This window comes from Procambarus clarkii, chromosome 22 (genome assembly GCF_040958095.1).
Source record: "Procambarus clarkii isolate CNS0578487 chromosome 22, FALCON_Pclarkii_2.0, whole genome shotgun sequence".
Lineage (NCBI taxonomy): Eukaryota > Metazoa > Arthropoda > Malacostraca > Decapoda > Cambaridae > Procambarus > Procambarus clarkii.
Window position 1 is genome coordinate 27,326,123 of NC_091171.1, and position 24,644 is coordinate 27,350,766.

General features: G+C 40.5%; 1 protein-coding gene across 1 annotated transcript in view; it reads left to right on the top strand.

Moving 5' to 3' along the window:
* Nucleotides 1-24,644, top strand: part of LOC123748333 (limbic system-associated membrane protein) — a 489,037-nt gene that overhangs the window by 183,736 nt on the left and 280,657 nt on the right. Inside the window, exon 3 of the mRNA XM_069329141.1 lies at nt 1,268-2,210. Within this exon, the coding sequence (XP_069185242.1) occupies nt 2,111-2,210 (100 nt within the window). The 5' untranslated portion in view covers nt 1,268-2,110. The remainder of the gene's footprint in view (nt 1-1,267; nt 2,211-24,644) is intronic.

Genomic DNA, 24,644 nt, shown 5'->3' on the forward strand with positions numbered 1-24,644 from the left:
CCGTAGGTCGATCCCGTTCGCCAGCGAGAAACAATGGGCAGAGTTTCTTTCACCCTATACCCCTGTTACCTAGCAGTAAATAAGTATCTGGGAGTTAGTCAGCTGACACGGGCTGCTTCCTGGTGTGTGTGTGTGTGTGTGTGTGTGTGTGTGTGTGTGTGTGTGTGTGTGTGTGTGTGTGTGTGTGTGTGTGTGTGTGTGTGTGTGTGTGTGTGTGTGGGAAGGAAAAAAATAGTAGTTAGTAACAGTTGATTGACAGTTGAGAGGCGGGTCGAAAGAGCAGAGCTCAACCCCCGCAAGCACAACTAAGTGAATACAACTAGGTGGATACACACACACACACACTTGGGAGTTGAGATTTGGGAGATGAAATTCTTCAAGAGTTAAAGAGAGAGAAAGACCTGGGGTTTGATATCACGCCAGACCTGTTCCCTTAAGCCCATATCAAGAGGATAACATCAGCAGCATATGTCAGGTTGGCCAATATAAGAACGGCCTTTAGAAACTCGTGTAAGTAATTATACAGAACCTTGTATACCACATATGTCAGACCTTTCCTGGAGTATGCAGCTCCAGCATGGCGTTCATATCTCGTCAATTATAAGACCAAACTGGAGAAGGTTCAAAGGTTTGCCACCAGACTAGTACCCGAACTGAGGGGTATGAGCTACGAGGAGAGACTACGGGAATTACACTTCACGTCGCTGGAAAACAAAACAGTTAGAGGGGACATAATCACCACATATAAGATTCTCAAAGGAATTGATATGGTAGATAAATACAGATTATTTAACACAAGGGGCACACGCACTAGGGGGACACAGGTGGAAATTGAGTGTCCAAATGAGCCACAGAGATATTAGAAAGAATTGTTTTAGTGCCACTGTAATTAACAAATGGAATGCTTTAGGAAGTGATGTGGTGGAGGCAGACTCCATACACAGTTTCATGTGTAGATATGATAGAGCCCAATAGGCTCAGGAACCTGCACATTAGTTGATTGACATTTGAGAGGCGGGACCAAAGAGCCAGAGCTCAACCCCCGCAAGCACAACTAGATGAGTACACCTAGGTGAGTACACACCCACACAACAGTTCCTAAGCTGAGTTGTAAACATAAGCATGTCCCTCCATAATGTACACTAGGCCAGCTACACTAAACATTCCCACATGAGAGCCTTTCATTCTTCTGATATATATCACCTTCTTCACACGCAACTTGCCTTTACTTCTCAGCGTTCCTTAATCCAATCTCTCTTCCTTTCAGAGCTGAGAGGAAGCGTAGGAGCAGGACTCCAGGAGCGCAATGGACGCCTATAACGACTCGAAGGATTCCCAAGGAGAACCTTCCTCAAGTGAGACTCTGGAGATATCTCAGTTTCAGATTTATCTGGATAATTACTAAGACAATTATTTGTGGGGTTTCTGTGGCTTAGAAAAAAAGGCCGAGATCTCTAGAAAAGAAGAAAGTTTAGTGTTTCTCGGAGTTCAGAGGATTTAAGAAGTCTTTGTGGAAAGTAGACGTTCGGGTAATGGGTTTCCTTTTTATTTCTTGAGAAGAAGAAGGTTTAGGAGAAATATCTAACGAGTTTTTTCTTTAATTCAAGGAAAAATAGATAGGACGTGTGAATATAAAATCCATGCCTTTAGAGATTTAATGTAATTACTTAAAAGACAAATTTGAAAATCAGAGTTACATTAATGATTAATTTGTATGCTTAAAGAAAACAAAAGTCTTAAAGGGGAAACTAAATAATCCCCTCAATTGTTCTTGTTCCACAATAAATCACCCACTCTTGTTTCCCACATTGAAAGAAAATATATAATAATATAACACATGAAAACAAGGTGATGTACTGCTCGAAATGGACCTATGATCGTCTGAAGACATTTATTTACATAAGAAAAAACAAATACTGATAAAATGCCGGCAAGGTATCCTGACTTGAAAAATTATTCTTTAAATCGATTTATGAGAAAAGTGGACCTCTGAAAAGCTGGAACACACATGTCGTAAACAAGCAGGAAAAGAGAGAGTATCCAGACTGTGAAGTGGTCATGGATTGTTAGTCCTTGGCGCAGTTGCGTCAGACACGCTTGTGCCAGTCTTATGCCGGGCGGACGTGCGCCAGGCGAACTTGGAATGATGAATTCTTCAGGATATCTGGGCCTCTTGGTGGCCTGCGTGTTTCTCACACTCATCTTGGGAGGTGAGTACCTGTTCCTTGCTCACTTTGTCAGGTTAGTAAATATTTCTCACTCATTATCTGAGGTAAATACCTGTTTCTCACTCATCATGTTTGGTGAGTGCACGTTTCTTACTCATCATGTGGGGTTAGTGCACGTTTCTCCCTCATCACGGGAAGTGAGTACCAGTTTTACACTCATTATGGGAAGGGAATACATGTTTCTGACTCATTACAACAGATGAATACATTGTCATTAAAACTGTATCAATATAAACAAAAGTATTACCCATGATGCACAATTTAATCAATTAAAAAAAACATGGGATAACGGCAGTTTTAGGTTCAATTTTAGAAGTTCTTCAAATCATCCAGTGGGAGATCTATTGGATCATTTGCTTGAAGAACTCGCAAAACGTAACATAGATCTGCCCCTCGTCCTCTATTGCGGAATTTATTAAACTGCGTATTATGGATAATTCACCTTTAATGATACATCTAAATGTGAGACGTTTGGAATGCCAATGAGAACCGGTGCTCAACATTCTACACATGATAGAGTTTTTTTGGGGGGGATGTCCAGAGGGCTCGGAAAGGATGGGGAGGTGAAATTCTGGAAAAGGATTTGGGTGCAGAGAGAGGAGGCTTGAAAGTTAGGTGGCCTGTTCACCCATGGGTTGTTGAGGTGTGGGGTCGCTTGATACTGGGATGTTGTCTAGTGTTTCCAAGTTACAGCCCCGCTCCTGTGCCAGGTAAGTCCACAACGGGCTCACCATAGCCCGTGCTACTTGGAACTTTTTGTTCCAAGTAGCGAATCTTAAACAACAATTAATGTTTTGCCAGTTGATGCAAGGTGGTACAGGTATGTGGATGATGTTTTGTGCCTTTGGCTCCGTTAACCTCAACCCGAATAATTTTCTTGTGAGTCTTAATATATATTGGTGCTTTCTATTCACAAGGGTGACGGAAATCGTTGGAGTCTTGCCATTTTTAGATATTTGATTTATTGGAAAAGATAGAACTTTTAAGATCAGAGTTTATGGGAAAACAACCAACGTTTGTTCGTAAGTTCATTAGTTTTCAAGCCATCATTTCAGGGTTAAATATTCAAATATCCAACGTTTCTGAAAGTATTGGGAGTGTTTAGTACAGAATTTATTGATAATGAAGTATAGAAGATTTCTGAGATTGCAGCAAGGCTGCAGTATTCCAAATATGTTAAAAATGCAGCTTTTAGGAAAACTAAGAAAATATTTTGTAACCCTGTTCCCCCTAAAAGGTTAATCTTTAAAAATTCACTTATTCTTCCCTTCTTGAAAAATACACCAAAAATCCTTTACACACATAAAAAATTTGATATCATCCTTGTTTAAAAAAATTGAAGTATAGGTAACAAAATATTTGATTGAAACTTCCCGAAGTGTACAACTGGCTGTGCCTATCACCTTGTAAAGAGTGATTATGTGCAAATTGGTCAGCCAGGAAAATTGTTGTCCAGGAGTTTACACAGCAACAATATTTATTTCATACTGGATAAGATTGCAATGTTTTATTTGGTCATTTAGTTTTAAGTAGTCATTTGATTGATCCAGTGTTAAGAGTTTGGCTTATAGTAATTGTTTAATAGATACAAATGGAATTGGATCTGCCATATAACATATAAGAAAAATACTTTAAATATTGGTCCTGGGTTGTATAAAATGGATTAGTTTTTTGTTGCAAAAATTGCTTCAGAAATTTATGTTAGCAGAGGAAATATAATTTAATTTTAGTCAAGCCTTTAAGTTGGGTCACTTTCGCTAGACTTTGATTAAAAAAAATCAATTACCTTTTGAGAAAATTAAATTGCCATATTTTTTGTTTTGTTAATTTAATTGGTAATTACGTTGCATATTTTACACAACATGTAGTCGTCTTTTAGAATATATTAATAAGCATCCATGAATCTCAGGAGACTATGGAGTTACGCTCTGGTTGTCGGTCTGAAGTGGCCTCTACAGAGCCAAAAGCCAGGTTGATATGGGGGAGAAGCTGTTACCCATACTGTGGGAAAATTTTCGGGATTGACTAATAAGGAGAACCACTAGGGGAATTGTACTCTAATAAATTAAAAAATTACTGTATGCAAAATTAATTCAACTAAAGTCCCCAGCTAGGGTCATAAATTCTAGCTCTTCTTTTCCTAATAACAGACTGTGGGCTGTAAGGGACAGGTAAGGGGGGTCCCTAAGGGTGAATGGAGAAATTGATTGAAGATCCACAATCCACCTGCAGACAATTTTATACATCAGCTTGTATTGTTAATACAAGGATAAGATTTAATAACTCAGTTCTATAACTGAACATTGGTTCTGTTTAAATCATGAATCTAAACATGTACACAGTTCACCCTAGCACCATCACTATAACGTACAAGAGATTATATTCAATATGATAAACTTTTATGATAAATTAAAAATAACTTAGTAAGCAATTGGTAACTTAATGTATATGATCAATTATATATAGATATATTCAATTTATATGATGAGTTTCAGTTGAACTAGACTTTCAGTGACTGATGTTGTGCCTCACGAGTGTCTAGATAAATTGAAAGGGTTGAGTTGTTTAAAGATAAATAAAAACTTACTGAAAAATGAGGTGGTAGTGGTGGACAGTAGAGCAACGGTCTCGCGTCATACAGGTCGGCGTTCAATCCCCGACCGTCCAAGTGGTTGGGCATCATTCCTTCCTCCCTCCTAGTCCCATCCCAAATCCTTATCCCCGAACCCTTCCCAGTGCTATATAGTCGTAATGGCTTAGCCCTTTCCCTTGACAGTTCAATTCACCCGACAGACTTATTGGATATATCAAGGTTATACAAGCATGCAATTTGCCAATTAACACACTAAATAACTCAATATACTTATGTTTGAGTGCCAGGTGCCGACTGACAAGTTGCCAGACCGGATCTCTGTAGATATGGCACTATATTTTATGTCACAGCTTTGCTGTTTAATATTCTGGTAGCGTTACTAATTGATTATGTCCTTCATTGCGTTTGTAGTAAGATAAGATTGGTGTGGTGGAGGCGGCGTCACTTCTAGCCACTCTACACCCGTATTTAGATAGAATACTAGGAATTTTTCCTAATAGATATTGTCCAGGTACTTCCCCAGTTCTAGAGAGTAATAACTGGTGATAAAGATATGTTACTATGGTGTCTTTTACTAAAAATGTTCGCAAAGCCCTGAGTCACGTGTTCACTGTTTTGTAAACAAACGCTTTCTCCCCCGGGGCGCCCCGTAGGTCGCTTCACTCCCAAGTTGGCTCCTCCAGTCTTTGGGGAAGGAAACCCTCGATGAATATTGATTGATTATTTTTACTGTCTAGACATATTATTGAGATAAGATGCGATTATAAAATAACTAGGTATAAAAATTAAAGAGTATTGGTAGTACTGGATAGTACTATTAATTCTTATTAAGGATTTGATTTAATCCTTACAGGAAATGAATTGATTGTTCCAATTGTTTTTTTAATTAGGATATTCTTCTCGAAGCTTTTAGAGCCTTGATAAATCATGCACAATGTCACGTAGACACCTTGGGCCCTATGGTGTACGTGATCATAGTGGCATGGTCATGTAGGATCCAGATGTAGGATATAATGAATCTGTAGTGATTCTGATATGATTCTAATATGATTTCGATATTGATTTTGATATGATATAGAAATAATACATTTCTAAGATAATAATATAGATATAATGGGTAAAATTTCCCACACATGCAGAAGATCTCCCGCATTACACATTTGTTAAATCACTTACTTACCTTTGAGTCCAAGAAAAGTCGTTAAGTTTAGCTGTGAACGATAATATTTGACTGGTTCCGTAAGTCATCTTTGTTTGTCCCATAAGTCAATCACATGTCTCGTGTAGAAGTTTGTTGTTTTGTCTTAATACATGGTTCAAGTTGTTCTTTTGTTAGTGCTTCACATTGCAATATAATCATTGTACCTTTGATTATGCATTTTGTTTTGAATTTTTTAGTATATTAGAAAATGGTTATAAAATATGTGATTTCTCTTGAATTGGCTGTTCCCATAAGGATTACGATCCTTCTGTGCAAATTTCAATCTCAGACAAGGCTCTTCGCGGAGTGAAAGATCAAGCAACACAGGTCTCAAAAAATGATAAGACAACCACATTGAAAAGGAAGGTTTTGTCCGAGTGATAATTGTAGACTTTTGTTCGTCCAGTGCTCAGAAAATATTTTCTTTTCAATATAGTTTTTGTAGCATATATATATAAATAATGATATATATATAAATAAATGTATAAGAGAGAGAGAGAGAGAGAGAGAGAGAGAGAGAGAGAGAGAGAGAGAGAGAGAGAGAGAGAGAGAGAGAGAGAGAGAGAGAGAGAGAGAGAGAGAGAGAGAGAGAGAGAGAGTCCAAGCATCTCTCCATATATACCAATTAGTAATAATAAAACTGGTAATCGGTATAACGCAGATCTCATTCATTCCTGTCAGCTGTTTTTTATAGGAAGGTGATCCTGGAGGCTGAGTCTTCCCCAACAAAAGTGAGACTAACAGGTAATTTGCTGGGCGGAAAAAGTTTCCACATTTTCTTGGAAATATGTTGAGAGTGTACATCCAGGGGGAACTAAGTTGAACAAGCAGACGAACTCCGGGACGCCATAGTTAAGACCCCCGGCGGTAAAGATTGCAGGAATAAAACTATACTTTGAAGAGCAGAGAAATTATACACACGTGCATAAATAAAGCGATCCATTAGGACCTTTGTTGTTGGAGGCTGATTCTGAAGAGGTTCAGTCGCGGTTGAGGAGTATTATTGTTTTGAAAATGTTCTGAACCTTATTAAGGCACTTTTTGTTTTTGAAGGGATGACTAAGGTTTATTGTGAATGGAGCTTTCTGCATGAAGTACAATACCAACCGCGTTGTAGTAGAAATGGGGGCCCGCGGGAGCCGACATGTGGGCCCACGGGCCGCTCCATGTATACACAGCCATTTGAACTAAGTTATCATAGGTCAAGCCGGGCTCTGGGCCAGGCTTGTGTCATAGAACATATCCATATAGAGCCTACTGCAGATATACACCAGGGCACTGTAGGCATCCAGCTGTCGTCCTGCATCAGTTCATCTGTTGCCCGAGTTTAGAGCCATTTATTTGATGTATTTGTATATATTAGAGTATTTGCATACATTAAAATATAAACTCTCTTTAGTGCCATGTTACAATACTGTTAGCAACTGTGTGCCAGAGTTACTAACTCCGAGTCAATCTTCGATGGTCGATTGACTCAGTTGTTAGATTCTGGTTGTTGACGATATGAGTCTAGGTAGGAGATCTTGCGAACAATGGCCCTATAGGTGTTGAAGACATAGAAGCAATTTTAAGCATAAGTGCCTAAATTTTAGGCACAAGAAGCAAATTTTAGGCATTCTAGGCATAAGTGATATTACTAATCACGAGGGGTAATTAGCAATATCTTAATGGAGTGGTTTGACGGAAACATGTGGGTGACATTTAAGAAAAATATGTTCACTAACTAACTTGGTAACACACAAGGGACTTGATTACGAAATATTGGTGTCGGCAAAGTTATCCATCATTTAGCTAACTGATCAATAACAGTTCCTTTGGGAACAACACCTCACTTAACACTTTTATGACTGATTGCCTGATTTGTTAATCAGTCTTCCTAAGAAAGACCTTAGTAAATACTGATTTGGTAAGAGGGTTGTGTACATAAGTACACAAGAATTAATGAAACTGCCGGAGGCCAATTGGCCCATACGAGGCAACTCCTGTTTATAGCTACCCAACCCCTTTCATAAATAAATAAATATATATATATATATATATATATATATATATATATATATATATATATATATATATATATATATATATATATATATATATATATATATATATATATATATATATATATATATATATATATATATATATATATATATATATATATATATATATATATATATTTTTATTAGTAAATATATATATTTGTATATTTCGGTAGCAGTCTTTCCTGTAGACATATATTATTAAATATGACCGAAAAAGTAAGATTAATAATTCTAACACGAATTTTCTCGATCTTTCTTACGTTTCTTTTCACTGTTGATGGTAATTCAAAGATCAATTCTCCAAAATTCATTTTTATTTCTAGTCTGACGCGACACTTGAACGCGTTTCGTAAAACTTATTACATTTTCAAAGACTTTAGTTTACAAACACACAGCTGAAACTGAATAGAGCTTACACATCTTCGATTTTATATCTACATTTGGGTGAGGTGGATGAGGTGAAAACAAACTTTCAACAATGGGTATTGAATGGGTATTAAATTCAAACACAAGACAGAACACGAAACAATGGGTATTGAATGGAAGTAATTGTAGAAAGCCTATTGGTCCATATTTCTTGATGCTTCTATATTGGAGCGGAGTCTTGAAGTGGGTAGAATATAGTTGTGCATTAATTGGTTGTTGATTGCTGGTGTTGACTTCTTGATGTGTAGTGCCTCGCAGACGTCAAGCCGCCTGCTATCGCTGTATCTATCGATGATTTCTGTGTTGTTTGCTAAGATTTCTCTAGTGATGGTTTGGTTGTGGGAAGAGATTATATGTTCCTTAATGGAGCCCTGTTGCTTATGCATCGTTAAACGCCTGGAAAGAGATGTTGTTGTCTTGCCTATATACTGGGTTTTTTGAGGCTTACAGTCCCCAAGAGGGCATTTGAAGGCATAGACGACGTTGGTCTCTTTTAAAGCGTTCTGCTATGTGTCTGGAGAGTTTCTCATGAGTAGGCTGGCCGTTTTTCTGGTTTTATAGTAAATCGTCAGTTGTATCTTCTGATTTTTGTCTGTAGGGATAACGTTTCTATTAACAATATCTTTCAGGACCCTTTCCTCCGTTTTATGAGCTGTGGAAAAGAAGTTCCTGTAAAATATTCTAATAGGGGCTATAGGTGTTGTGTTAGTTGTTTCTTCAGAGGTTGCATGGCGTTTCACTTTCCTTCTTATGATGTCTTCCACGAAACCATTGGAGAAGCCGTTGTTGACTAGGACCTGCCTTACCCTACAGAGTTCTTCGTCGACTTGCTTCCATTCTGAGCTGTGTCTGAGAGCACGGTCGACATAAGCGTTAACAACACTCCTCTTGTACCTGTCTGGGCAGTCACTGTTGGCATTTAGGCACATTCCTATGTTCGTTTCCTTAGTGTAGACTGCAGTGTGGAAACCTCCGCTCTTTTCCATGACTGTTATATCTAGAAAGGGCAGCTTCCCATCCTTTTCCATCTCGTAAGTGAAACGCAGCACGGAACTCTGCTCAAATGCCTCCTTCAGCTCCTGCAGATGTCTGACATCAGGTACCTGTGTAAAAATGTTGTCAACATACCTGCAGTATATGGTCGGTTTCAAGTTCATGTCGACTAAGACTTTTTGCTCGATGGTGCCCATGTAGAAGTTCGCAAACAGGACACCTAGGGAAGAACCCATGGCGACCCCATCTACTTGCTTAAACATGTGTCCATCCGGGCTCAAGAAGGGTGCCTCTTTAGTACAAGCTTGGAGTAGTTTCCTTAGACTGTTTTCTGGTATGTCAAGAGGAGTACAGGCCGGATCACGGTACACTCTGTCGGCTATCATCCCGATTGTTTCATCCACAGGTACGTTGGTAAACAGAGATTCTACGTCCAACGAGGCTCTTATCCCTGTGGCCCGTGTTCCCCGCAGCAAGTCAACAAATTCCTTTGGAGACTTCAGGCTGAAGGCGCAAGGGACATAAGGAGTCAGCATGCCGTTGAGTCATTTCGCCAGTCTGTACGTGGGTGTGGGTATCTGGCTGATGATTGGCCGAAGTGGGTTTCCAGGCTTGTGTGTCTTGACATTTCCATACGCATATCCAGGTTTATATTCCCCAATAATCTTTGGCAGGTGGAGTCCAGATTTCTTGGCGTTCACAGTTTCGATCAATTTTGAAAGCAAAGGTCAACAAATTGATCGAAATTGTGAACGCCAAGAAATCTGGACTCCACCTGCCAAAGATTATTGGGGAATATAAACCTGGATATGCGTATGGAAATGTCAAGACACACAAGCCTGGAAACCCACATCCACCGAATCATCCTCCACAGGAAGTGGCGGAAAATCCTCCTCACTGAAGAGATTCACTGGTGCAACAGCAGGCGCAGAACAGGCAGCAGCCTGATGGCCCAAAAGACCACAACGATAACACGTCCGCGGCTGGCGGGCATAAAACACCCGAACGTTATACCCCATAAGGCGCACAGAGGACGGAATATCCGCCCGGAGACTCATGCCCTGGGTGCGAATGTTAGACCTCACACCCTTAAGAGGACTAGAAGACACCACGTTCACCCTCACACTAACTACCGCGCCAAACCGGCCGAAATACCGCCGTAGCAGAGCCTCTGGAAACTCCAAGGGAGCCCCATGCACACTGATGTAAGTAAGTGCACCACTTCTATCAGAGAGGGTGACAGTGCCCGCACCATCCGGCAGGGGTAGCGTCCGCCCCTCGTATCGCCGGAGAAATTCGCGATACACCACCTCCTCGGTGAACTTCACAATCGCCCTACGGGCCGTTACCAACTCGACCCCGTAAATTTCAAACACAGGGACAGAGAGCACCTCACAAGCCAGCGCAATCTCCGGGTACCCAGCCCGCACAGAGAATTCTAGTCCCACAGACTGAGCCCGGACGACAGGGGGTAGAGGGACCCCCATCGTAACGCCACGTCAGCACAGGCGAGCAGAGACACACCCGCCCTCAACCGGCCGAAACTGGCAAACAACACCAACTGCTGGAGCGCCGATGCAACACGTCTGTCCCCTACCGAAGCTAGGGCCAGACTCCTGTGGTGGTGGTAGTAGTAGAAGTAGTAGTTGAGATGGTAGTAATTGTAGGTGGAGTGTAGGTAGTATTAGTAGTAGTAGTAGCGGTAATAGTTGTGTTGATAGTGGGTACTAAGTGCTGTAATGACATCATACTTCCCTTCCTCCCCAACTCACCAGTGTGTTGTGAGAGCAGGACTCCGCCTCCACAAAACCTTACCCCAACACCAGTGTGAGAGGGATGGGGAGCAGCCTGATAAGAGAGCCTTTTGCTATTCTCTCTCGATGCTCTCTTTCCCCACCCCAAAAAAAAGACCGTCTAGCTAAAAGCCGATTAATATTTCACACAAAACAGCCGCCAGAACAGCCATAAAAGACTTTCTATATCGATTATAAACTAACTTTCTCACATTTTATCCTCAGCCATATTTATTTTTCGAAAAATGAAAACTCTTTGCTGAAAAATTCTTCTGAAGTCAATGTTCCTTGAAAAATACTTTCTCGGTGACTTATTCATAATCTGGGTCACGATTCATCAAGCATTTACTCATCGACAGACGAAACCTGTACATCTTCCAACAACCATGATGTTTGTGTTTACATTTTTATTAAAGAGATTACCAGCTGCGAAACTTCAGAGTTCAAGGTTACTATTGGTATTAACAACCTCGTAGAGTAGCTCGTAAACTCTTTAATAAACCTACACAGAGCCAATGTAACTGAGGAAAGATGTAGAGGTTTCGTAACTTGATGGGTAAATGCTTGGCATATCCTGGTCCGGAGATATGTAGGAGGAACTCGAATGGATAAGCGATAGTTAACTGTTCAGGAAATTTCATAATTACGTTTATATCAAAGCTTAATCAACGACGTATTACAGCTTTTAAAGAAATTAAGATTTGAGCAATTGGATTTTCAGGCTTTCTAAGACCTTCTTCTGACAAGGTCTATGATCGTAAAAGGTCTTAGACGTTTCTTGCCCGAAACGGTGTGTGTATTAGTAGCTTTAGGCATTGTATATATTTTATATATACATTTAGTAGCTTTTATATATATATATATATATATATATATATATATATATATATATATATATATATATATATATATATATATATATATATATATTTAGTAGCTTTGTATATATATTTAGAAGCTTTAGGCATTGTATATATTAGCTCTATTTTGAAATCACACATCTTGTTTGTAACTCATCTTGTATGTATGTATTCTTACCTGAATAAACACTTTATTATTTTTTTTTTTTAATTTTTGGAGATACACAGGCTTTACCTCGGTTGAATCAGTACTGACGTTTCAATGCTTCAAGATGTTGCTTCTCTCAGCTTCAGGGGTCTTAAGGCTCACAGCTTCAAAGTCTTACATATCTTTGCTTTAGGATCTTACTTTGCACAGTTTCAAGATCTTATGTCTAAGATCTTCAAGATCTTTATGATCTGTCATCTTACAGCTTCAAGATCTGTCATCTTACAGCTTCAAAATCTGTCATCTAACAGCTTCAAAATCTGTCATCTAACAGCTTCAAAATCTGTCATCTAGCAGCTTCAAGATCTGCCATCTAACAGCTTCAAGATCTGTCATCTCACAGCTTCAAGATCTGTCATCTCACAGCTTCAAAATCTGTCATCTCACAGCTTCAAAATCTGTCATCTAACACTTTCAAGATCTGTCATCTTACAGCTTCAAGATCTGTCATCTTACAGCTTCAAGATCTGTCATCTAACAGTTTCAAGATCTGTCATCTAACAGCTTCAAGATCTGTCATCTTACAGCTTCAAAATCTCTCATCTCAAAGCTTCAAAATCTGTCATCTCACAGCTTCAAGATCTGTCATCTCACAGCTTCAAGATCTGTCATCTCACAGCTTCAAAATCTGTCATCTCACAGCTTCAAGATCTGTCATCTTACAGCTTCAAGATCTGTCATCTCACAGCTTCAAGATCTGTCATCTAACAGCTTCAAAATCTGTCATCTAACAGCTTTCAAAATCTGTCATCTCACAGCTTCAAGATCTGTCATCTTATAGCTTTAAAATCTCTCATCTCAAAGCTTCAATATCTGTCATCTCACAGCTTCAAGATCTGTCATCTCACAGCTTCAAGATCTGTCATCTCACAGCTTCAAGATCTGTCATCTCACAGCTTCAAGATCTGTCATCTAACAGCTTCAAAATCTGTCATCTAACAGCTTCAAAAAATGTGTCTTATCACAGCTTCAAGATCTGTCATCTCAAAGTTTCAAGATCTGTCATCTAAAAGCTTCAAGATCTGTCATCTCACAGCTTCAAAATCTGTCATCTAACAGCTTCAAAATCTGTCATCTCACAGCTTCAAGATCTGTCATCTCACAGCTTCAAAATCTGTCATCTCACAGCTTCAAAATCTGTCATCTCACAGCTTCAAGATCTGTCATCTAACACTTTCAAGATCTGTTATATAACACCTTCAAGATCTGTCCTCTTACAGATTCAAGATCTGTCATCTTACAGATTCAAGATCTGTCATCTTACAGCTTCAAGATCTGTCATCTAACAGCTTCAAAATCTGTCATCTCACAGCTTCAAGATATGTCATCTCACAGCTTCAAAATCTGTCATCTAACAGCTTCAAGATCTGTCATCTCACAGCTTCAACATCTGTCATCTAACAGCTTCAAAATCTGTCATCTCACATATCCATATTTTTCATCTTACAACTTCAGCAAGATCTTACGTCTATCATCATCAAATCTTACGTCTAACATCATCAGATCTCTCGTCTAACATCTTCGTGTCATATGTTTCTCACACACACATCTTATTAAGCCCTAATCCTCTCCAGAATTCCCTTCACGATCATGCAAATATTGTTTATTCAAATCCTGTGAACCATTAACGTCCCTGTTTGCAAATTTCGTCCGGCCATATATTACCTTTGTCCCCTGCAGCAGTTTTCTTCCTGGTGATCTCCTGCGTATTGTTGCTCCTCCCCCATCTCCCCCATTCTCTATCTCAAGCTTTATTTTCATACGCCCGTTAATGCACTTAATCCCTTTGTCTCAATTATCAGTTTTTATTGCGTTGCCATAACGACTTGGGGGGAGGGCAACATTGGTGCTTCCCTCGCTTGCAACGGTCCAGTAAAATCTGGTCAGTGTTGCGAGGGAGGGAGGGAGGGAGAGAGAGAGAGAGAGAGAGAGAGAGAGAGAGAGAGAGAGAGAGAGAGAGAGAGAGAGAGAGAGAGAGAGAGAGAGAGAGAGAGAGAGAGAGAGAGAGAGAGAGAGAGAGAGAGAGTGTGTGTGTGTGTGTGTGTGTGTGTGTGTGTGTGTGTGTGTGTGTATTCACCTAGTTGTGTTTGCGGGGGCTGAGATTTGCTCTTTTGACCTGCCTCTCAACTGTCAATCAACTGTTTACTAACTACTTTTTTTTCCACACCTCACACACACACACACACACACACACACACACACACACACACACACACACACACACACACACACACACACACACACACACACACACACACACACACACCAGGAAGCAGCGCGTGACAGCTGACTAACTCACAGGTACCTATTTACTGCTAGGTAACAGAGGTATTCAGGGTGAAAGAAACTTTTTCCCATTTGTTTCTGCCTCGTGCGTGAATCGAACCCGATCATTTAGTGCCTTATATATATCCATATGTCAGACCAATCATGGAATATGCAGCTCCAGCGTGGAGTCCGCATCTAGTCAAGCACCGAACTAAATTGGTGAAGGTTCAAAGGTATGCCACCAGACTGGTACCCGAGTTGAGGGGTATGACCTACGAAGAGAGACTACGGTAACTCAACCTCACGTCGCTAGAACAAAGAAGGGTTAGGGGAGACATGATCACCACATATACGATTATCATAGGAACGTATAAGGTAGATAAAAACAGTTTATTCATCACAGGTAGTACCCGCACAAGGGGACACAGATGGAAACTGAGTACACAAATGAGCCACAGAGACATTAGAAGGAACTTTTTACGTTAACAAATGGAATGCATTTGGCAGTGATGTGGTGGAGGCTGACTCCATTCACAGTTCCAAATTGTAGGTATGATGGAGACCAATAGGCTCAGAAATCTGTATACCAACTGATTAAGGGTTAAGAGATAGGACCAGAGAGCTGTAGTCCCGCAAGCACATCTAGGTGAGTTACAATTAACTAGATGAGTACACACACACACACACACACACACACACACACACACACACACACACACACACACACACACACACACACACACACACACACACACACACACACACACACATACACACACACAGGCATCTGGAGCGAAGGAACTTTGTAACACAGCATCAACATGGTTTCAGGGATGGCAGGTCCTGCCTCACAGGGTTACTTGAATTCTACGACCAGGCAACAAAAATAAGGCAAGAAAGAGTAGGGTGGGCAGACTGCATATTTTTGGACTGTCAGAAAGCCTTTGATACAGTGCCACACAAGAGGCTAGTGCGAAAGTTGGAGACGCAGGCTGGAGTGAAAGGGAAGGTACTCCGGTGGATAGAGGAGTACCTAAGCAACAGGAGACAACGAGTCTGTGTGAGGGGTGAGGTCTCAGATTGGCGAGACGTTACAAGTGGAGTCCCGCAGGGGTCAGTCCTTGGACCTTTACTGTTTCTGGTATATGTAAATGATCTCCCAGAGGGTATAGATTCGTTCCTCTCAATGTTTGCCGACGATGCAAAAATTATGAGGAGGATTGAAACAGAGGATGATAGTAAGAGGCTACAAGATGACCTAGATAGACTGAGTGAATGGTCCAACAAATGGCTGTTGAAGTTCAACCCGAGTAAATGAAAGTAATGAAACTAGGCCGTGGAAACAGGAGGTCAGACACAGGATACAGAATAGGAGATGAAGTACTTAATGAAACAGACAGAGAGAAAGATCTAGGAGTTGATATCACACCAAACCTGTCTCCTGAAGCCCACATATAAAGAATAACGTCTGCGGCATATGCGAGGCTGGCTAACATCAGAACGGCGTTCAGGAACCTGTGTAAGGAATCATTCAGAATCTTGTACACCACATATGTAAGACCAATCCTGGAGTATGCGGCCCCAGCATGGAGCCCGTACCTTGTCAAGCACAAGACGAAGCTAGAAAAAGTCCAAAGGTATGCTACTAGACTAGTCCCAGAACTAAGAGGCATGAGTTATGAGGAAAGGCTGCGGGAAATGCACCTTACGACACTGGAAGACAGAAGAGTAAGGGGGGACATGATCACAACCTACAAAATCCTCAGGGGAATCGACCGGGTAAACAAGGATAAACTATTCAACACTGGAGGGACGCGAACAAGGGGACACAGGTGGAAGCTGAGTACCCAAATGAGTCACAGAGACATTAGAAAGAACTTTTTCAGTGTCACAGTAGTTAGTAAATGGAATGCACTAGGAAGTGGTGTGGTGGAGGCTGACTCCATACACAATTTCAAATGTAGATATGATAGAGCCCAGTAGGCTCAGGAATCTGTACACCAGTTGATTGACGGTTGAGAGGCGGGACCAAAGAGCCAGAGCTCAACCCCCGCAAGCACAATTAGGTAAGTACAATTAGGTGAGTACACACACACACTTCCTGATAAGGGGGCCCTATTAAGGGGCCTGATAGCTGAGTGGACAGCGCTCTGTTCTCTTAATCCTAGGGTCCGTGTTCGATCCCTGGTGATGGCAGAAACAAAATGGGCAGAGTTTCGTTCACCCTGATGCCCCTGTTACCTAGCAGTAAATAGGTACCTTAGAGTTAAACAGCTGTTAAGGGCTGCTTCCTGGGTGTATGTGTGTGGAAAAAAATATAGTTAGTAGTTAGTAACAGTTGATTGATTGACAATTGAGAGGCGAGCCGAAAGAGCAGAGCTCAACCCCTACTAACGCACACATGATCCACACAGTTACTAGCCCCGTGACAGACCCCGGGGAGGATTGACTGGGAACCAGTTCCTAACTATTTTCCTCTGTTCACCAAACAGTAATTGCGTACGTGGGAGTAAACCCAATGGCGGGTCGTGTTCCAGGGAAAAACTATAGTCGGGAATGGCTTACCATGAACTAAAGGAAAATAAAATCTCCCAACTTGTTAACAGGAGTCAGTCTCAGCTTGTTAACAGTCGTCAGTCTCAGCTTGTTAACAGTCGTCAGTCTCAGCTTGTTAACAGGAGTCAGCCTCAGCTTGTTAACAGTCGTCAGTCTCAGCTTGCTAACAGGAGTCAATCTCAGCTTGTTAACAGGAGTCAGTCTCAGCTTGTTAACAGGAGTCAGTCTCAGCTTGTTAACAGGAGTCAGTCTCAGCTTGTTAACAGGAGTCAATCTCAGCTTGTTAACAGGAGTCAGTCTCAGCTTGTTAACAGGAGACAGTCTTAGCTTCTTAACAGGAGTCAATCTCAGCTTGTTAACAGGAGTCAGTCTCAGCTTGTTAACAGGAGTCAGTCTCAGCTTGTTATCAGGAGTCAGTCTCAGCTTGTTAACAGGAGACAGTCTTAGCTTCTTAACAGGAGTCAATCTCAGCTTGTTAACAGTCGTCAGTCTCAGCTTGTTAACAGGAGTCAGTCTCAGCTTGTTAACAGGAGTCAGTCTCAGCTTGTTAACAGGAGTCAGTCTCAGCTTGTTAACAGGAGTCAGTCTCAGCTTGTTAACAGGAGACAGTCTTAGCTTCTTAACAGGAGTCAATCTCAGCTTGTTAACAGTCGTCAGTCTCAGCTTGTTAACAGGAGTCAGTCTTAGCTTCTTAACAGGAGTCAATCTCAGCTTGTTAACAGGAGTCAGTCTCAGCTTGTTAACAGGAGTCAGTCTCAGCTTGTTAACAGGAGTCAGTCTCAGCTTGTTAACAGGAGTCAGTCTCAGCTTGTTAACAGGAGTCAGTCTCAGCTTGTTAACAGGAGTCAGTCTCAGCTTGTTAACAGGAGTCAATCTCAGCTTGTTAACAGGAGTCAGTCTCAGCTTGTTAACAGGAGTCAGCCTCAGCTTGTTAACAGGAGTCAGTCTCAGCTTGTTAACAGGAGTCAGTCTCAGCTTGTTAACAGGAGTCAATCTCAGCTTGTTAACAGGAGTCAGTCTCAGCTTGTTAACAGGAGTCAGTCTCAGCTTGTTAACAGGAGTCAGTCTCAGCTTGTTAACAGGAGTCAGTCTCAGCTTGTTAACAGGAGTCAGTCTCAGTTTGTTAACAGGAGTCAGTCTCAGCTTGTTAACAGGAGTCAGTCTCAGCTTGTTAACAGGAGTCAGTCTCAGCTTGTTAACAGGAGTCAAAAATCGTCTACTCCTGCACCTATGTAAAACAAAACAAAAATAAAGAAAACAGACGCAGAAATAATCAAATCAAAACAGGCACAGAGTCAAATAAGTACTTTTAGATACACAGACAAAAAAGTTAGAAATATTACCATACAAAAATAGAGCCAGACACAGAGAAATGGAAAGAGAGCAGAGCCGAAATATAATGGTCAAAAAGTAAACAAAAAGAGATCCTCTACAGACCTTTCCTGTCTTGGTGTTAGCATATCACTTTGTTTGTGGTCACGAGTCCATGTCCTGGCAGGATTTTCATATTTTAGGAATTTGGTGTCTTAATTTTTTCCTATCTCATGAATTTATATTGCTTCATCTCAACTTTACGAAGTACGGAAATAGTATTCTTATCGTGTTTGTAGTTTCAGAAACGCTATAATAAAAAGGGTTTCTTACCAAACTGCCAATTACAATTAAAATTTACTTGGAAATTTAAATGGAAATGCATGTTTCGAACATTGTGAAATGTTCGAAATACTCGCTTCTTGTTGTTTGTCACTGTTCAAACGTCCGTGAGTTTGTTATCGCTCTAATGCCCAAACAGCTTGACCGATTTGAATTAATGCACTGATTTACTTTAATATATGCAAATGTTCATTACAGTTTGGCATTTATTTAGCAGTAGAGGAGTGCATATTGGAGACTATTATTTGTTTAGGGGGAGCAGCGAAGAGGGATTTAGAGGAGATGAGGAAGGGAGATGAGGGGTTATCTTGAGGTTATCTTAAGAGGATTTCGGGGCTTAGCGTCCCCACGGCCCGGTCCTCGACCAGGCCTCCTTTTTGTTACACTCCGCCAGGAAGCAGCCCGTAGCAGCTTTCTAACTCCCAGGTACTTACTTACTGCCAGGTAAGAGGGGGCATCAGGGTGAGAGAAACTCTGCCCATTTATTTCCGCCTCCGCCGGGGATCGAACCCAGAGCCTCAGGACTACGAATCCGAAGCGCTGTCCACTCAGCTGTCAGGTCCTCTCAGTTGTTGGGGGGATATAGGGAAGGAGATATAGGGGAGGAGAAGGGCGAAGAGGTTGCATATATATATCATTGGTTATTGTACCAACCTGTCCTCTTAAAAAGAACGTCGCGTTTGGCCGTTTGCCCGTATGGCCGAATATGGACGTAATTTGAAAATGAAAAAAAAATGAATATAAATTTGGGATTTTTTTTCAAAAACAGTAAGTTAAGGGTCCTCTGATAGGTTAGGTGGGCAGGAAATTCTCATAAAGTTTTAAAACGTTATGAAAAACGTTAATGGAAAGAATCCTTTTCTAAGCTGGCCGAGTAAGCCGGACGACTCAAACAGAAAACGGAACAAAACGTCACTTTTGTGAGTCGATTTCATTTCAAATTACGTCCAAATTTGGCCATAGCGCACATACCAGCCTAAAGTGACGTTATTTTTAAGAGGACGGGTTGATTGTACAACACTTAGGTTTATTAAGGTGCATGAAAATCTTCCGTGAGATTCAGAGCAGCGATCATCAATGAGTCATTCCAGTTAAACAAAGTCTTAAAAAGACTTTTGAAGGTTCTTTCAGTTCTTTTTTATTAGAATTGGAACTTGAAGCCCAACTCGAGCGGATCGACTATCTTCAAGGGTCAATTTAATACCAATTCGTCTTGGTAGGTCAGTTTAGGGCGTTAATTAAGCGTTCCTGTCGTTCCTTGAAGGGGGCGTTCAGAGGTCAGTTGCAGGGTCGGGGCGCCAAGGCATCTCATGTGATGCAATAACAAAGTAAATAACGCGAAGGAAAATACAATTAAAAACAGATGCAAATAATATAAATGCAAGCAATAATTGAAGCAATAATAACAAAATTATTATTATTATTATTATTATTATTATTATTATTATTATTATTATTATTATTATTATTATTATTATTATTATTATTATTATTATTATTATTAATAATAATAATAATAATAATAATAAGTCGTTTTATATTTTTTAATGTAATGAAATAAACAAGTTAACTTAGATTATTGACAAAGTGAGATACTCAAGTGTCACACACTCGGCCGTACTCTGCTCAGGGTTTTAATTGAGGTTTAAAGGTTACCTAAAGTATCGTAAACCTTTGTAGTGATTATCAACTGTTGTCAGCCAGATTGAAAACAAAAACTAAAAATAAATCCGCTCTGAACATTGAGGCCAAATTCCCTATATTATGACGCTGATGGTGAGCCTTACCCGTGTGGATGTTTTGTGTATTCGGGTCTTTACTCGTATTAAGGCAAGTGCATCGTAAGGAGCTTTCGCAGTGGCTCGTTTAATATGCCTTTTAAATATTTACGCTGCTGAAATAAGCAGATTCTCCTGTTAAACCCCCGATTCTGTGATGAATGATTATGTGTGTGTTTGTGTAGGATTACGAACTCTGATTTCCTCTCTCTCTCTGTCTGTCTTTCTCATTCTCTCTCTCTCTGTCTCTCTCTCTGTCTCTCTCTCTGTCTCTCTCTCTCTCTCTCTCTCTCTCTCTCTCTCTCTCTCTCTCTCTCTCTCTCTCTCTCTCTCTCTCTCTCTCTCTCTATGCATATATATATATATATATATATATATATATACGTCTCACACCGCAGGCCCTCCGAATTGCCGTGGCTTTCCGCCTCGCTGCCCCAATCCACACCGAATACAGGTGTATTTGCAGCGAGGCAGAGGCCGACAGATATGGACGGCATGGCCTTCTTTGCCAAAGGACGGGAGGATGGCATGCAAGACACGGCGAGGTTAATGACATTATTAAGAGAAGCCTTACCACAGCCGGTTGTCCAGCAGAGAGAGAGCCCCGTTACCTAATGTCCCGCAACTCTGATGAGCCTGTCGGTCGCCCAGACGGAATTACGGTGAACCCCTGGAAGAATGGTAGACAGTTGGTGTGGGACTACACTTGCGTTTCAACTTTAGCCAATACCTATGTTGACTTCAGTGCTACACAAGCAGGAGGAGCTGCCAATCACCGGGAAGCGGCCAAGTCACGTAAATACAGAGACCTTGAGCACCACTACAATTTTGTCCCCATTGCCTCAGAGACACTTGGTGCCTGGGGTAAAAGTGCTGCTAGCTTTTTGAAGGAGTTGGGGTCTAAGTTATTCGAAACAGCTAGAGACCCTAGAGCTGCCAGTTTTCTTTTTCAGCGCCTTAGTGTGGCAATCCAGAGAGGAAATGCTCACTGCATCCACGGTTCCTGCCCGCCATCTGAGGAGCTGGAGGAGCTGTTCAACTTGTGACAAGCAGCCTTGTACCCTGCATGTAATCAATATTGTAACTTTTTTGTGTAATGACATTTTCAAATAAAGTTAGATAAATATACACACATACCAAAAGAATAGGGGTGGTAGGAGAAGAAAATATCAAAGTGTTCAGTGAGGATCCACAAGGTCTTCTCTGAGTACTCTTTATTTTCTTCTCCGAGGCTATAGGTCCCTACACTTGCACCAGAGGTGGTACCCCTATATATATATATATATATATATATGTATATATATATATATATATATATATATATATATATATATATATATATATATATATATATATATATATATATATATATATATATATATATATATATATATATGTCGTACCTAGTAGCCAGAACGCACTTCTCAGCCTACTATGCATGGCCCGATTTGCCTAATAAGCCAAGTTTTCCTGAATTAATATATTTTCTCTAATTTTTTTCTTATGAAATGATAAAGATACCCATTTCATTATGTATGAGGTCAATTTTTTTTTATTGGAGTTAAAATTAACCTAGATATATGACCGAACCTAACCAACCCTACCTAACCTAACCTAACCTATCTTTATAGGTTAGGTTTGGTTAGGTAGTCGAAAAAGTTAGGTTAGGTTAGGTTAGGTTAGGTAGGTTAGGTTGTCGAAAAACAATTAATTCATGAAAACTTGGCTTATTAGGCAAATTTGGCCTTGCATAGTAGGCTGAGAAGTGCGTTCTGGCTACTAGGTACGACATATATATATATATATATATATATATATATATATATATATATATATATATATATATATATATATATATATATATATATATATATATATATATATATTGGGCGAGCTTCAGACCGTCATGCTTCATCTCGTATGAATTATTTTTTTTCTGTTTTGTTAACTTTGTGCTAGAGTGCACCTGTCTGAGAAGAGGGTTTTATAAAGAGATTATTTTGACATTTTAACCAAGGTAAACGTTTGCGTAAATTAGGGTCTCTCAGACACAAAATAAAATATGCTCTTTTAAACAAACTGACGATTCCTTTAAAATAGTCACGGAATGACTATTCCGTTGTGAAAAAAAGCTAGAAATGGTTTTGGCAATATTCGCTTATAAAAATATATAAATATTGAAGTAAAATCTTCATTTGTGCTAGTGATATATGTCTTTTACTAGTCCGTTTTTCAGTGGAAACTATTCAATGATCCGGAGAGATGTCAGGAGAGAATATTATTCATCTAAGAGTTCGGAAGAGCAAAACAAAATGTTGTATACACGGACTTTACAAAGGCGTTTAATAAATGTGACAAATGGAGTGACAGCCCGTAAAATGATATCAGTTGGAATAACACGTAAAGTTGGGACATGAAGATTCAATTTCCTGTCAAACAGAATGCGAAGGGTAATCCTTAAACGAAATCAAGTCCAAATACCGTGAAAGCCTCTGTAACCCAGTCCACAATCCTTGCTCAAATTGCTTATTTTCATTTGTCTGTATCTGATGCAATATATTTTTGTCTATAGCTGATGAGCAAAACTGCTCATCAGATATAGACCAAAATACAAGACACAGCTTCGTGTCATCCTTGGTGGACATTGATACAAAAATCAGCATGAATATTACTTCAGTAGTAGACATTTAAACTACAAGCTGATATCAATAAAGTCCTCTATTGGACAACAGAAAATTACCTATTTTTAACTAACTTAAATTCCAGATACTTAGGTATGGTAAAAATGTAAATACTAAAAGGAACTAGAGACCACAAGACACAATCAGATCTATACATAGAAGGAAAGCAACATGTATAACATCTGGGAATAATGGTGTCAGATGACCTAACGTTTAGTGATGATAACAAAGCAAATATAGCATTAGCCAGGGCAAATAATCAACCCATCCTCCAGCCCAAACACTAAGTCACATACTCACTTTTTACTAAGTACAGTTGCTGTCTTACTCAAGAGATATCCAGCTGCTAGGATGAATCTATTTTACAGTACTATCTTGAGGTTATCTTGAGATGATTTCGGGGCTTTTTAGTGTCCCCGCGGCCCGGTCCTCGACCAGGCCTCCACCCCCAGGAAGCAGCCCGTAACAGCTAACTAACATCCAGGTACCTATTTACTGCTAGGTAACAGGGGCATAGGGTGAAAGAAACTCTGCCCTTTGTTTCTCGCCGGCGCCCGGGATCGAACCCGGGACCACAGGATCACAAGTACAGTGTGCTGTCCGCTCGGCCGACCGGCTCCCTTAAACTATAACAAACTCTTTTTCCTGAAATGTAAATTTCCGGAAAAAATATTATTATATAGTGTGAGTTTGTGTAAAGTTAGGTCTAGGTTAGGTTAGGTTAGGTCTAGGTTAGGTTAGGTTAGGTCTAGGTTAGGTTAGGTAAGGTGTTTTGGTTGGGTTGATTTATGGAGTGTTTACACTTGAAGCTGGAGGCGAACGAAGCACTTTTTCAAGTCATTGCCTCGAACATGGCTAGGTGGACTAGCAGTCCCAATTCTGACTTATGTAGCGCATTTGTAGTCAGAATTTGACTTGTTAGTAACAGTTGATTGATTGGCGGGCTTAAAGAGCAGAGCTCAACCCCCGCAAGCACAACTAGATGAATACAACTAGGTGAATACATCCACAGACAATATACCACAACATATATATCACACTATATCACCGCAGTAGAAACATTGACTTCAACGCCACGACCGAAATATCCTATCTCCCACTCTCTCCCCATCTACACCCCCTCCCTCCTCCCCTCCCGCCACATACTCCCCACTCACATATCTCCCCCCCCCCCCACCCCACACACACACACCTTTCTCCCCACACTCTCCCATCTTCCAAGGCGCGACACACACCCACACAGCGTCCTGTGCTGGCTTTGGGAAAGAGAACGACTACTTCATTGGAATATTAAGGAGCCGTGTGAGTCCCTCACCTCACAGTGTGTCCTTGGTCTCCGATATGGCCTCACACACACACAC